The sequence below is a fragment of the Labrus bergylta genome, chromosome 1, assembly GCF_963930695.1.
Source record: "Labrus bergylta chromosome 1, fLabBer1.1, whole genome shotgun sequence".
In the NCBI taxonomy this organism is placed as follows: domain Eukaryota; kingdom Metazoa; phylum Chordata; class Actinopteri; order Labriformes; family Labridae; genus Labrus; species Labrus bergylta.
This window is the reverse complement of record NC_089195.1, coordinates 11,057,429-11,071,787: the sequence shown is the minus strand read 5'-3', so window position 1 is coordinate 11,071,787 and position 14,359 is coordinate 11,057,429. Positions and strand designations below refer to the sequence as shown.

The 14,359-nt window shown below is 40.2% G+C and overlaps 1 protein-coding gene across 3 annotated transcripts in view; it reads right to left on the bottom strand.

The window, feature by feature from the left end:
• Positions 1 to 1,241: 1,241 nt before the first annotated feature.
• The window catches only part of htt (huntingtin), a 36,404-nt gene continuing 23,286 nt past the window's right edge, over positions 1,242 to 14,359 (bottom strand). For 2 of the 3 annotated variants that reach the window (XM_065953835.1, XM_020641330.3), the window contains 24 exons: positions 13,943 to 14,119; positions 13,231 to 13,307; positions 12,835 to 12,970; positions 12,609 to 12,731; positions 12,308 to 12,515; positions 11,481 to 11,626; positions 10,375 to 10,552; positions 10,183 to 10,284; positions 9,805 to 9,989; positions 9,583 to 9,709; positions 9,341 to 9,444; positions 8,910 to 9,064; positions 8,674 to 8,813; positions 8,509 to 8,594; positions 8,271 to 8,401; positions 8,027 to 8,159; positions 7,752 to 7,907; positions 7,426 to 7,616; positions 6,618 to 6,732; positions 6,272 to 6,485; positions 4,934 to 5,153; positions 4,551 to 4,713; positions 3,775 to 3,935; positions 1,242 to 3,639 (listed from right to left, as the gene is read on the bottom strand). In XM_065953835.1, the coding sequence (XP_065809907.1) occupies positions 3,426 to 3,639; positions 3,775 to 3,935; positions 4,551 to 4,713; positions 4,934 to 5,153; positions 6,272 to 6,485; positions 6,618 to 6,732; positions 7,426 to 7,616; positions 7,752 to 7,907; positions 8,027 to 8,159; positions 8,271 to 8,401; positions 8,509 to 8,594; positions 8,674 to 8,813; positions 8,910 to 9,064; positions 9,341 to 9,444; positions 9,583 to 9,709; positions 9,805 to 9,989; positions 10,183 to 10,284; positions 10,375 to 10,552; positions 11,481 to 11,626; positions 12,308 to 12,515; positions 12,609 to 12,731; positions 12,835 to 12,970; positions 13,231 to 13,307; positions 13,943 to 14,119 (3,642 nt within the window). In that variant the 3' untranslated portion in view covers positions 1,242 to 3,425. The remainder of the gene's footprint in view (positions 3,640 to 3,774; positions 3,936 to 4,550; positions 4,714 to 4,933; positions 5,154 to 6,271; positions 6,486 to 6,617; positions 6,733 to 7,425; positions 7,617 to 7,751; positions 7,908 to 8,026; positions 8,160 to 8,270; positions 8,402 to 8,508; positions 8,595 to 8,673; positions 8,814 to 8,909; positions 9,065 to 9,340; positions 9,445 to 9,582; positions 9,710 to 9,804; positions 9,990 to 10,182; positions 10,285 to 10,374; positions 10,553 to 11,480; positions 11,627 to 12,307; positions 12,516 to 12,608; positions 12,732 to 12,834; positions 12,971 to 13,230; positions 13,308 to 13,942; positions 14,120 to 14,359) is intronic. The other variant, XM_065953838.1, reaches the window with a different exon arrangement.

Genomic DNA, 14,359 nt, shown 5'->3' with positions numbered 1-14,359 from the left:
AAATGCTGTTTTATTCCAGAAAAAAAAATCAGCATTTCATTTAACACCCATTTGCTCAATAACTAAATAAACTACATGACTAAAGTGTCTATTCAAGTATAAATGTAACCTGCTCTGCCTAGTGTGATGTTTGTTATGTAAGTTTCTAAGGCAGCTATGTACATGGCTTTTCTTCAGTGTTAAGCACATGGTTAGCCCTTTGTCCAATTCAGTCGTAGAGCCTAGTGTTTGCAATGCAAAGTGACTTAATACCTGTGCAATCATGAATACAACTGAGTGTTTCATGTACCATATGGCAGCTGTCTTGTAATCCTGTTAATACCTTTTAATCATGAACCACTCACCGTAATGGGAGCTGTAAAACAAGAGCAAACTGTTTCCATGCTGTGTCTAAAAAAGGAATTACAGCCTGGTTGGGAAAACAAAATTAGATCAGATGTAAGAATGCGAAAGAGATCATTTAACAAGCTTTAAATACACTTTAATAGAATTTTCTTAAATGTCATATTTATGTTGGTAAATATTTTTCTCTGTTTCATTGTATTGTTAAAGCAGTGAGGAGAAGACAGGCGGGGTGTGGCTGCATCCTCACAGTGGATCCTGTGTGCAGAGCAGTTTTTGTAAAGTCTTAACTGGATTTTCTTTTTTTATTAGTTTGTCAGCTCAACAGTTTAACTTGATTTACAGCATGAAGAGTTTTAAAGATGAAACATCACAAAAAAGTATTTTTTACATCTTTAAATAATTTATTCATCTCTACAACAAACCATATGCAGGTTTCAATCTAATCATATTATTAAAAAATAACTAAAACACACAATCTCTTTTTTCAATGGACATTGCAGATAGTAAAAAAAGATGTAAGGAGGTCACAGGGTCCTGTTGAGGATCCTGTAAAAAATATGCAGTCCATTGTATTGTCAGATAATTATTGTGTAAATAACTGCCAATGTCCTCATTTCAAAAAGAAGTGACATGACCAATCTAGAAAACGTAAAAAATAAAAAGTTGTAACCAGCGATTATTACCTTTCTGCTTCTGAGCAGTTGAATCTTCAACTGGAAGAAAATAATCTCTTAAACATTAAAGATAAGCATGTGAAATCTGTTGAATATGACATTTGTCCACATCCCAAAAAACTACAAGATTTGAAATTCATCTCATTACCCCTGCAGGGGTCCCGTCACTTCTGGTCCTTCCTATGCTGGAGAAAATACTGATAGAATCAGGATGAGACAAACTAATTCTTTATGCTGTTTAATGGATACCCTTTAGCAAAAATAAAATACAGGTTCTGCCATTCTTTGATTCATTTTAACATACAATTTTGGAGACTTGGTGTCAGAAAAAAAACATTTAGGCCTATTTGCTCCCCTTTAGGGAGGCCTCACATTATCATTTTAACAAAAGCTGACAAAGACTCTGTTTCTTAAATTGTGTTTATGCATTATTTCAACATGGTGATGGTGCTGACACATTTAGCATAAAATCATGACGGTTTTACTTTTAAGAGCTGCAGGACTCTTTGCATATCAAGAAAGCTCCTTCAATCAACATGACACAAATCTCAGAGTTTTTTTTTTTTGTGGTAGGTGTTTGTTGAAATTCTAAACAAAGACAATTAAAGATGAAATATTAAAAACTGACAGAGACAAAAATAATATTTAAAGCTAAAAAAAACAAAAAAACAATCTGCATTTCACATGCCACCACCATGCTACACTTCCTTATCTGTTGATTTGTCAAAGCTGCTGTTGGTTGCTAAGGTTACAAGGCTCCCTTTGGATCGTGTTACATCTTTTCTGCACAATGGTCATGGTAACCATACCCACAGAAATACGATATTAAAGACTATGCAAGAAAATAGCAGTCAAACTAAGCATGCTTTCAAGCTTTTTAGTGTACAGAACATATATTCAGTCTTTATCTAAGGCAAGTGTATGTACAGGGTAACGACGCCCAGCACGCTCCCAGGCAACTCAAGGTCAAGTCTTCATTAAAATTGTATAAGCTTGTCTATTTTTGCATTCTGCAGTCTCCCTGGCTTTTCATTTCATCATGTGTTTGTGTGTGTTAAGACAAAACGAAACAACATCACCTATTTTAAGATCTTTCATCTTTACACAGTTCTTAATTTATCATGCACGATGGCTTTCATATTACTTTACAATAATTTTTTTTTTTTTTTTTTACAAGATACGAAGTAAACTACATTTAAAGATTTGACTGCAAATTACTTCCAGTCTTATTACAACAATAAATCACATCTTACAACCTGAGAATTAAAAAAAGTACAAGAAAATGACAGGTGGAATCATCCAGGTGCACTGTGGGGCTTACAAGAATTAAATAATATATATATATATATATATATATTTTTTGTTTGTTTTTAAAGGACTTGGCAGATAAGCAATGTCAGAAACTCATCAGAACATGCCCTCTCCCCCACTACTTGGTAAAAAGTAAAGATGACAACACTGCTATTTTGCTAGTTTTCCTGCTCGATTGTTCCAACCCTCTTGTGTGTTGGTGTATGGGCGCTTACAAAGTTATGACTACGTTTAATGAAGAAAAAAAAAACATGTTTTTTTTATATTTAAGTATGAACCCCTATAGGTCTTTGTCCAATCAAAACAACATCAATATTAGGCCACTGAACAGAAACAATTGTTGAAATGGGTGCATACAAGTCAATTCCTGCTGTGAAAAGTACAATTTGAACATCCGTCCCAAGCGTCTCATCATCATTGGAAAAAAAAATACGATAGCTATAATTGATCATTCCTTAAAATTAAATATTTACTAACTTTCGTGTCGGAATGATCATGTTAAGCAACATTAAGCAGACATTTGTGATATTTGTGTCAGCCTAAGTATCCTAACCAGACCTTTAGCACTCTTACATAACACACTGAAAAATAGACGCACTGAAACTTTATATATTGTAAATACTTTGAGTTTTCTAATTTGTTTTCTCTGTTTACATAACTGACATACACCAAGAGAACTCAAACAAGTCCCAATGGGAAAATAAGCCAATCCAATTTTGTGTTTGATTATTGTCTTTTTCTTCCAAGCTTTCATTCAAGGTGGTGTCATTCAGGGTTGGGGGGGGGGGGGGGGTGCAGCCAGTGTCCATCATCTTAAGTGTATTCTCCAGACAGTCCTTTCATGTAACTAACGACTTAAAACTGACATTGATTCGGATATAAACTTGGTTTGGCCTTATGCTTACTGACTTCAGTAGTTCTACTTATTCATATCAGTGCATATGAAGGAAAGGGATGAGGCTGTAGTAGATTTGTCTGAAGAAACACTCTTCTTCCTTTACTTCACAACTAAAGGAGACTTCATTATTTCCCCAGCCAAATGTATCTCTAATCCACTTTTCACCCCATGCTTCTTTCCCTCTCTCTCTGTCACCCTCACAGGGTCGTGTCCTGGTGGATTGACTGCAGGCAGCCCAGCAGCTGGTGGTAAGGGCTGCCTGGAGACGCCACTGTCTCAAAGACGGACTGGAAAGCCCTGCGGTCCAGCTCCTCGTCAATCTGGTGCCGGTAGAAATCCATTGCCACGAGGCAAAACAGGTTTACATCCACTACCTCACTGGAGCCCATTCTGCTGATCACATGTGGCAGTCTGGTTAAGAGCAGAGGGGTTAAGGACAATATAACGTGCAGTTACACTTTACTTTTGCATCCCAACACACTTTTTAGAATAGATATATAGATAAATCACTGTCCCACTTATGTGAAATCTGTCAGGTAAGGATACAGGGCTGAGATCCATTGGGAGGTTGAAGCAGAGACAAAGAAACAGGAGAGACTCCACATGGCCATGGCTACTGGTGTCCTCTGAGTGAAGTTAGACAAGGACAACAGCACCCAGTCTCGCACCATAGAAGACTGGCCAGTGGCATGGAGTGTCTGGAAAACCTGGAAGTAGGACCAGAGCAGAGCAAGAGGCAGGAAAAGGGAGGGATTAGACTAAGACAAGTGAACTGTTATTACAGAAAAAAATCCAGACTTTGTAAAGATGTGCTTAAGTTCAAGTTGATTACATTCCATTTCATCACACATTAAGAACAGGTAAGCATGAATAATGACTCGTCTAACTAAGCCCAACGATCATGGATTCCCTTGAACGTACAGCATAGTGACAGCAGCCTTCTGCCATTTAAATTATTGAGATTTTCTTTCACATACCCTAGAAGCCATTTGACCTGAATGTAGCAAGAAACATATTTCTTTTTTGCAAACTATGCTCATTAATTAGTAAAGTAGTATTCTGATCTAGTACAATAATATTTTGCCCAAGTTACTTCATTTAAGCACATGCAGTTTCAGTGTATTCCAGGGTATATAGGCTTATTTTATGTTTATTTTTGGTAAAGTTATTTAAATTAAAAAACATTTTAATGCTGAGAAATAAAAAAAAAAGTTTTTCTTTTTTAAAGTACATTATCTGGTTTCAAGATCTTATAGGCAAAGGCCAACAATTCCCATCTACCCATGTTAGGATGCTGTTTATCAACATGTCCTGCTGCTCACCTTGTAGACAACAGTGGCCATGAACTGTGGGTAAGGCTGCTGATTAGACAAGAACTCTCCGATGACCTTGTTCATGACGTCCTGTGGCGGGAAGAAGTCGTCTAGAAACTGGGGTAAAATCCTGGACACCACCCGAGCCTCGCTTGGTAAACCTTTCCGGATCCTACAAATGGAAACATCATCAGAGCAAATAATGATGGGAAATGAAGTACATCAGCTGCTACAAACAAATTATTCTGACCACTAAAAACCCATCGGTACACTTTTGGGAAGAAATCTCCAAATGTAGACGTTAGCGTGTTTGGCTTGCCATTGGTACACCTTTAAAAAATAATTATCGTGCAGTTCTTGTATAGTGGAGGTTGTTTGAAAAGTGGTTGTACCTGTCAAAGAGCACCGAGACCCTCTCCATGGCAACAATGATGGATTCACTGTCTGGGGCCTGTGGGTCAGAGTGGGTGGGGCGACTGGCAGGGCTGGCTTTCTCCTTGCCTGAGGAGAAACCAACATGACCCGTCGTAACGCCCAGCGCCTCTGCTACGGCAGAGCCAGAGTCACCCTGACCTCTAACCCCTGTCACGTCTGAACCCGACGCAAGCACCGCTGAGAGAACGAGAGAGGGGGGGTGGCACGGGTTGAACCAGTGGGGGAGAGGTTAGAGTGGGTAATAAGGACATTGATATCATAAGATTCAGATCAGAATTTAGCTCCCTTAGGTCAATTCACATTCTTCAGACGTAAGAGATTGTTGCTCAAAGTATTTGAGATTTTTAACGTCACGTTTTGAAGGGACATAATTACCAGAGAATCTTCTCCTGTGACCTGAATGAGCTTTAGCTTGTTTTGCTTTACAGCAGACGAAGAGGTATACAGAGGGTTGTAAGTCAGTTTATATTTGCAAGAGGGGTTTTACAAGAACAAATTTGTAGGCTGGCTCTTAGCAAGAGGTGTTATCTAGCAAGTCTCCAAATGGACGATGACATGCTAGAAGTTGGAAAAGTTAGTAGAGGCCGACGTATAGGGGTTTGAGGTAGGGTATAAACGAATATCATAGGTATGTATACATCACATCTATCACATGCAAGAAACAAGCAGGTACTTTGTGCTTAATGTTATTTCAAGCATTATTAAAAGGTTGGTGAAAATTGTTAAAAGTTAATCAAAGTTAGTCATAAAAAGGTGTGCAGTAAATACATGTGGTTGTTACTTGCATTGGGTGTAAAGAGAGCTGATGAGTATACATGTGATAATGGTACATTAGAAGGGTAATTAAACTAAGAAACTCATAGTATATTATCAATGATAAGACACACTACATACTTCTAGAATCGTTTGTGTTAACCCTGTTATCTTACAAACACAGGGCTGAAAAGATCACATGTACAAACATGACCTGAACCTGGAATTGAACCACGATCTTTCCTGTTCTCAAGCCAAGTCTTCCCTGAGCTACTGCAGACCATACACCCTTATTTTCGATTGTTATATCAGAGGCCAATTATTAATGTGGGATCGGTGGGTTGGTCACTTTGCAGCACGGATGCCCTTATTTTATATAAATGCTCTCAAATGCAATCTTAACTTACGTCAGCGCTGCTTTAGTGAGTATATCTATTGTATGAGGAAAGGCCCAACAGCAGCAAAAGCACCACTAAGCTCTAGTGGTGATGTAACAGGAAGGCAGAACACTAATGTTTCGGCCCTGTTGGCACCTCACTTACCAGTGTACATGCAGGTGAGCATGAGGCCCAAGGCAGCCATGGCTCTGTGCGGCGACGGCATGTTGACTCTGTCCACACTTAGTTTGACCAGCGCTTCTCCGTCAACACGGGACAGCTGCTCTGACAGCAGAAGGCGCTCCAGACCACGAAGCACACAGTGATAGATGACTGAGGGAGTAGAGTCCTCGCTTGCTGACACCATCACACCACACAACTGGAAGTAAAAAGCTCATGATGAACACTGACACGACTTTATTCATTGAATGTCAAAAAGAAAAAAAAAAAGAAAAATACAACCCTCAATTATTTTTGGTTTCATGTAACAAAATAACTGAATGTCATGCACCTGTATAACCCCAGCCATAAAGTCAGCGCCAACATCCAGAGGGTAGTTCTCCATCATGTAGAAGGCCACTGCACACATTACCAACACATGCTGCTGGTTATGCAGGTTCACACAGCTGCAGAAAGCAAAGAGAGAACATAGAGAGTAAATGAAACAAATTCAAGTTAAATTTGAAGGTTATAGGCAGTTATAGGCTTGAAGTATGAAGGGTGTCACTATTGAACAAAAGTTGCATTGCAATCTGAAGCTTGTTTCATGAACCCTTTAAATGCCAAATGTATTTTTTGTTCCTTCTATTCCAGTCTATTTTCCCCGTGCTGATGTGTAAGATTTTTGTATCCAGGTTCCTCTTAGTTCATTTTTTTATTTCCAAGAAAAAAAAAACGATTTCAAGATGGGGCACACCCCTGCATTCTAACCAATTACAGCCCCAAAATATATAGCACAGCAACAAGCTGCACGGCTGAGTGACCATTTCTAACTTCCAACTTTTGGTTTCTAGTTCAACATAAACGCCTTCACTGACATTTTACATGTGATCATGATCTAGATCTAGTAGCCAACAACTACCATTGAAATGTTATATGAGCCATGGTTCAGTTTGTTCTAAAGTGCCAAATGTTCCCAGTCTATGGTTTAAAGCTTAAAACACACAAATGTGTCTGGGAGGCAGTTTGTTCCAGAAGTCACTCACTTTCATAAACAACAATTTGCTTCCCAAGGCTCTTTCCTGACCAATGCAGCTTTTTAGATGAAGAGATGCCAAAGAGTTGTTTTGAATAGACTGAGGATGATGAGTGATACTCACTGAGCAATAGCCCTGAGGTTTGACAGTAGATAATCAGAGACAATTGGTATAAGCTGTTTGGCCGTGTCATCCAGCAGGTCACACTCCAACACATACAGTACTCCATGCAGAGCCCCCATACGGCTGGGCAGGTGGGTGCTACGCAGGGTAGTTTCCAGCAGTCGGCACACAGGCTCGGCTATTGCTTTGTCCTGTAATTATATATTCAGTTGTCAGTTTTCATACACTGTAGTCTCTCACTTTGATGGTACACCGCTACAACCAATAATTCAAATAAATCATTCCACTGTCAAAAAGGTCTCCAACCTACACAAAGCGATACTCACCATGCCCAGTACAGCAGCAGCCTTACAGATTGCAGGGACGAGGTATTGATTAAGGATTTCATCTTCTGGAGGGTGGAGCTTCTGCAGTTCCATCAGGGTGGTGAACATCATTTCAAACTGGTTCCTCTCTGTGAACAGGTCAGACACTGCCAGCAGCTAAAGAAAAAAAAATCAAAGATAGACACACCGTTACTGTCTTATTCCTGTAGATCACCTCAAATATTTGCTTCACATCAGGGCAGGTATTTATTGTAGGGGTGTTTATTGTAGCTCACCGATCGGACCACTTCACTGATGAGTATGGTTGGGGTCCTCCTGTTAGTTGGAGAGCCAGGGATCAGCCACTGGCTGTAGAGCTCCAGGAGAAACTGGGAACATGAATGAATGTCCACACCTGCACGATGCTTCCTGAGAGCACAGAAAGACAGAAGAAGGTTTCATTGTGTCCTCTTATTTCAGTGCATTATGTGTTGACATTAAAGAAGCATATGAGTGTACATGTCTTCATTCATTTCTGACCTGGAGTTGATGGGAGAAACAGGGGGGGAGGTGGGGGCTGGAATGTCTGTTTCATCTTCTTCATCCTCACCCCATTCTTCCTCTCTCAGTGGGGTGATGTTGTTCCCTAGCCAAACTGAGTGGATGGAGACCTGGGAGGAAAATAAAAATGTAACATTCTGACGCAGAAAGCCTAAAATAACACACGGTTGCTCAACTTCGTTACCAACCACTTTCTCTATTTGCATATATCTCTTACCTGTCCTAATTTGTAGTCCATGTTTCCCATTTCCCTCTCTGTGTTAATCTGAAGCAGCAGCTTCTCATGGCTGATTAGGGTGCCGGCTGAAAGACAATTAAACAATGAATTAGAGTGGCAGGTGTGATAGGAGCTGAAGGTGGTAGTGGTTGAATTTTGTATTACCAGCTGAGGCGGACGACAGCGAGGGTACAGGGTCCCAGGCGTGGTATGGGTGGTGTGTATGGACATTGTCTCTCTTTGACACAAGGGCCTGAATCTCTCTCTCCACCTCACCCCTGATCACTGCAAGTTTCCTACCAAACCTGAGTGCATATTATATAGACAGAGAAATCTTAAGTAGTGCCAAAAATAAGCATGCAGCAATATTCAGTGGAAATTCAAAATAGCTTCATAGCTACCTTGTCTCCAGGGCTTTGAGGCTCTTATTGCGGGGCTGCTGTTCCAGACAGCTGACTGCAGGGTTTCCAGCAGTAGGCAGGGTCATGGCACTCAGCACCAGGCTGGTTATGGCCTGCACTGCTAACACATTCAACTGGGTACGCTCCAAGTCCTCCTAAGGAAAAAAAATAAACATTGAGACTGATTGTAGACATATAAAAAGGTGAACAGAGGACTACAGAAAATTTGCAAAATGTACTGCAATGTGTATATGAAGTTTCATAAAAACACCACACTTTAATACATTCAATTAATTCTTAATTAATTTTTCATGTATCAATGGTATCAGTGGGTATGCAGGCATGTCAGTTCTGACATGAGTTCTGTGAATATATCAATATCAGTAGTGGCTTGTTTCAGGAGTCAATAATAAAAATAGTCTCGTGTATACCTCCTGCTGTGTCTCCTCCTCCTGGTCCATAGTGATTGGTTGGGTGACCAGCACCCCTAACAGAGTAGCCCAGGTTTCCTCAAACTGAGTCCTGCTGCTCCAACCTGAGCACAAAATACCGATGTATATGAGATATTTCAGCTTCAATAAGTGTAAAGATCCTACTGAACTAAATGTGGCATTACATGCTGAATTATTCATTCATTGTTTTTCATTCCTAATACATGACTAAGTTTCAATACCCAGTGTGTTGATGCGGTAGAGAAACTCTCTGAAGACATCTTTTTCCTGCAGGAAGTCCACAGGGATCTCAGGCAGTGTTGTGCCAAACTCACCTCCCGGCTGAGGGGACCAGCCCAGTTTCCAGACCTACACACACACACACACACACACACACACATAAAATTCACTGACCAAAAAAAATCATGTTCACAAATTTGAGGTAATGTCTTTTTCACACTGACCAATGGAGGTACTCGAGTGTAGCTGTTGACCAGTGGGAGACGAGACAGGCTGATGACAATGTTGCGCAAGGTAGGTGTAAGGAAAGCAGGGAATGAACCATTTCTATGGTGACCAAGAGCAAGGATGCTCTGCAGGCCTTCCACTAGCTCTGCCATGATTTCACAAGCTCGCCACTCTAACATGTCTGCAACAAACACAATTTTATTAATGTTATATTTTTTTGTCATACAGAGTACATCTTGTTGCTTTTATTGAAATTATACTATACTTAATGGGTAAAACATTGCACATTTAACAAAGAGGCAAAAAAAAAAGTCCCTGAAAAACATGATGACAGTTTAATAGCAGTTTAATAGACTGTCTATGTGATTGCTCACGGTCAGCGTGTGCAGAGTCCACTTGGTCTTCTTCAGCGTCTCTGTCTGCCTTCGTCCTTTTCTTCTCTGGATGCAGAAGCTGGTCACCAGGACTCACAGCGACTATGAAGCAAAGATGGAAAAAGGTTGACCAGGATCTCCATTGAAATGGCATGATAGTGAATGCACAAACGTCCTGCTTTGTCTACTCACCTGCAACAATGATGAGGCGTAGGCAGTAGATGAGGGAGCAGGTGTGTGTGCTGTACTCAGGGGTGGAGAGCTTGTTCCAGACGCAGGGCTGCTGCAGGGACAGACAAAGGCAGGACAGAGCCCACTGGAGGTCCACACTCAGGGGCAGCTTGTCCCGGAGGAGGTGCCATACAACCACCTGGGCAAAAGAAAAAATCAGTTGGAGATGAAAATGGTAAGCAGTGGCAAAGACTGCCAGGGTATACAATCCAAATTCATACAAAGTTGGAACATTGTGTGAAGTGTAAATCAAAAGTGGATGTACCGGTAATTATTTGCAAAACATAGAAACTCCATATTTGATTTAAAATAGTAAAAAGGCAACATACCACATTTTGTAACTGAAAAATGTAATAGATTTGGGGAAATTATGTGCTTATTTTGAATTTGATGCAAGAAACACAAATCAAAAAAGTTAGTTAAAGTCCATGTTCACTGCTCTGACTTCAGATTTGGCCTTTCTGGGATTCAGCTTAGTACCATGATAGCCAATCATGTTACTATACTGATACCAGTTAACCTTCAAAAAGGTGTTTCTTTATGCCTCCCTAAACTTTCAGTCTTCTGTGGCCATGGTTCAAGCTGCTCTTGAAATGTTTTGCTGGCATCAAATTGAAATTGGGCATATCATTTTCCAAAAAACAATCAAATTCAGCAGTTTCAACATCTTACTGATGTCTTTGTGCTATCTTCAATCAAATACAGGGTATCAGTGTTTTGCAAATCAGGGTATTTTGTTTATCTAAATTTTACACAATATGCCAACTGTTAAGTAAATGAGGTTGTATACTGTAAATATCCTCAACATGTATAATTTATGTAATTTGTACCCCATAAACCCTTTTCACACATATAGAAATCTCCTGAAGATTAGGTGCAGACTTTACGCCAGAGCCCTAGTATTTTTTTCCGCAGAAAATATGAGTGAGCTGATGTCTGAACGAGGCAGCATATACTCCAGAGATTTCAACTCCAACTTTCAATAAAAGTTTATTTCAAATGATTTAACTAATGATGATATAAATAAGTGCAAGAAAAATAAATGTTTAATATAGTTTTTTTTTTACCTCAGCAGCAGTGCAAGTGAAAGTGGTGATAAGGTGCTCCTTTTCAGAGGGGATGTGTAGGGAGGAAGGCAGCTGGCTTACACTCAGCAGGTACTGGGAAAGAGCTCTGCAGAGTGACAGAACCCTCGGGTAGAAACCAGGCTCCCCTGAAAAACAGGCAGGAAATCATTAATAAAAAGAAACCATTTTACTGTAGCTGTGAACTGATATTTTTCCTGCAGTTTCCCCCCTTACAATATTGTTTTACAACCACAACTTTCCCTTCTTTTAATACACAAGACTACAGTTAAGTAGTCTTAAAAAAATGTCTTGAGGAAAACATTGCACGTATTCCTGAAAATGGACATGCCTCAAAAGAAAATAAGAAAAATGTATTATTGCATTGCTAACTACTTCACCAGACTGTTTGCATCACTTGAGGTCTGATGTTGGGTAATAGAGATTAATAAGAAAATGAATCATCATCAGAATCGCTGCTGGTTTCTGGGACTGCATTACGGACCATGCATTGCTCCTCTCTCCACATGGGCAAGATTCCTGCATTCAGCAAATACCTGCTGAATGGTAGAAGACAATACTACTCCGAATAGAAACAGAACCAGATGCCTTTGACACCCAAACATGTATCACTCCCTTTCAAGATGTTTTATGTTCAGAATTTGTGTTTTGAGATTCCACTTGAAGTGTTGAGAGGATGCTTTACATGATTTTGAAGTTAAGTGAATAACATAAATCAATGTCATTTAATCATGCACTTAAATTAAATGTTTTATATTTAATGCAATTTCCTCCAATAATTTCCCATTCCCATTCCCCTCCACTCTCACCATACACAGCAGCTAGTTGCTCCCAGTAGGGCTGTGGCTGGGAGGCTGGCAGGAAGGACTGGTGAGGGACCGGAAGTGATCCAGTGATTGCTGCAAGACGCTCCAGGGTGGACTGCAAGGCAGTCTCGAACAAGAGTGAACCCTGACCCCGGGCTAACCGCTGCAACCCCATACTCAGGCACGGACATAGCAGGCTCAGGTTGAACTCCTTGGGAGAAAAGGGCAGGTTGAGATGCAATAAATGTCATATTTTGAATATGTTCAAGAATAATTATCGTTCAGGTCTGCAAGTCTGTCTCACCTTGCAGCTCATGATGCTTAACAGGTCAGCAGGAGGTAGTTTGGTAAGGAGTTCCGTCGTCTCCAACAGGGAGACATCTCCACGAAGGCAACACTGAGACTTCACCAGAGCAACGTACCACTCCTGAAAACAAAATTCAATGAAGATTAACTTCTTTATTCTGCAAGAATAAGATACAATAAAACATGGTTGCATACACTAACAGTCAGCTTCCCTTATCTCTCACCTTATCTGCAATGACCAGTTCAGGGGCAGGTGGTGGATTCCCATCCAATGGGTGAGATGTTACAGGAGGTGTTGGGCTTTTGGTGTCTGTAACAGTGGCCCTGAACCTGTCCAGCAGGGAGTAGAACCTCTGATGCCTGGAATTAGAAAAATTAGAAATGACATTACAATTTTTCAGTTTGACAAAAATCTGACCTGCAGGTGCAGAACTTCAACACTCACACCCTTTCACTCATTCAGATATGAACAAGACCCAGAAATCACAGGTGAGAAGAAAATAACACCCTCTTAATAATGTTATATTTTAAGTGCTTTGTCTATCTCAAGGAAAATGTATAACAGTATATTAACACGACAAATAAATATTTCAACTTGTAGCAGAATAAAAGAGTGTTACCTCTGAGCCAGGCCGCTGGTCTGCAGGTATTCCTGGATCCTGTCCAGTTCTTCTACAGGCAGCTGGGCTATACTGTTCTACAAGAGAGATGGACAAAACTACACAAGATTAACCTGAGGCATATCAAATGTGTAGTGTACGAAAGAATAACTGTTTGATTCAACTGAACCTGGCAAAGGTTTCCTCCCATCCACCCATTCTACCACCTCCTTCTTATGCCTGAGTAAGGTTGCCTGCTGAGAGATCCTGAGGCTGTCCCGCAAGTCCCTCCTCCTAGTTGGATTTACCAGGAAAACCCCCAAAGGGAAGTGTCCTAGAGATCCAATGCTCCATACCCTCTATAAAGCTGAGCCCAGCCACCAAACCACAAAAATCATTTGGCAACTTTTATTCCCAGATGTATATTGTTGGTCACCCCCAAAGATAAAGATCTTAGATTCGGATTGGAAGAATCCTATCAACAGATGTGAACCAGAAAAATAGCTCCCAAGGCCTTTCATGACTTTAAGGTATTGATCATTAATCTTGGGTATATTAACCTTTTACAATAAAAGAAATGTTTGCATTATTATTGTTATCTATTCTTTTATTGAGTCTTACAAGCCCATGTGATCCCTACGTGTTTGCCTTTAAGTTCAACTCATGAAAGATTCTCTTTTAGCATAATAGCACTGGTTGAAGAGAAAATATATACTTATATGTCAAACTGTACCTGCAAGGTCTCAGCTAGCAGCATCTCCACCCTGCGACACGCAAGTGTATCCACCATGCGAGCCAGAACCCTGAAGGGTGTGCTTAGCAGCTTGTCAACATACAACATCAGCAGGGAGCCAGACTGACTCAGGTGAATGCCTTCTAAACACTGCAGAGTCTTTTTTAACATGGTAGGCTGCAAAGGAGAAGATTACGTTAGTAAGGCAGACAAGTGATTATGGAAAGAAAGGAAAGGAGAAAGGAGTTGAGGAAAAATGGGAGGCAATTCATGACAAACTGGGATAAAAACAATAGTTGACCAAAACATATATAAAAGTATAAATTCAAAAGAAAGAGCCAAATATTCAGAAATGAGGAATACTGGGCTACCTGCATTAGAATAGGTACTTGAAACATTTCAAGTTAAAAAGAAAAC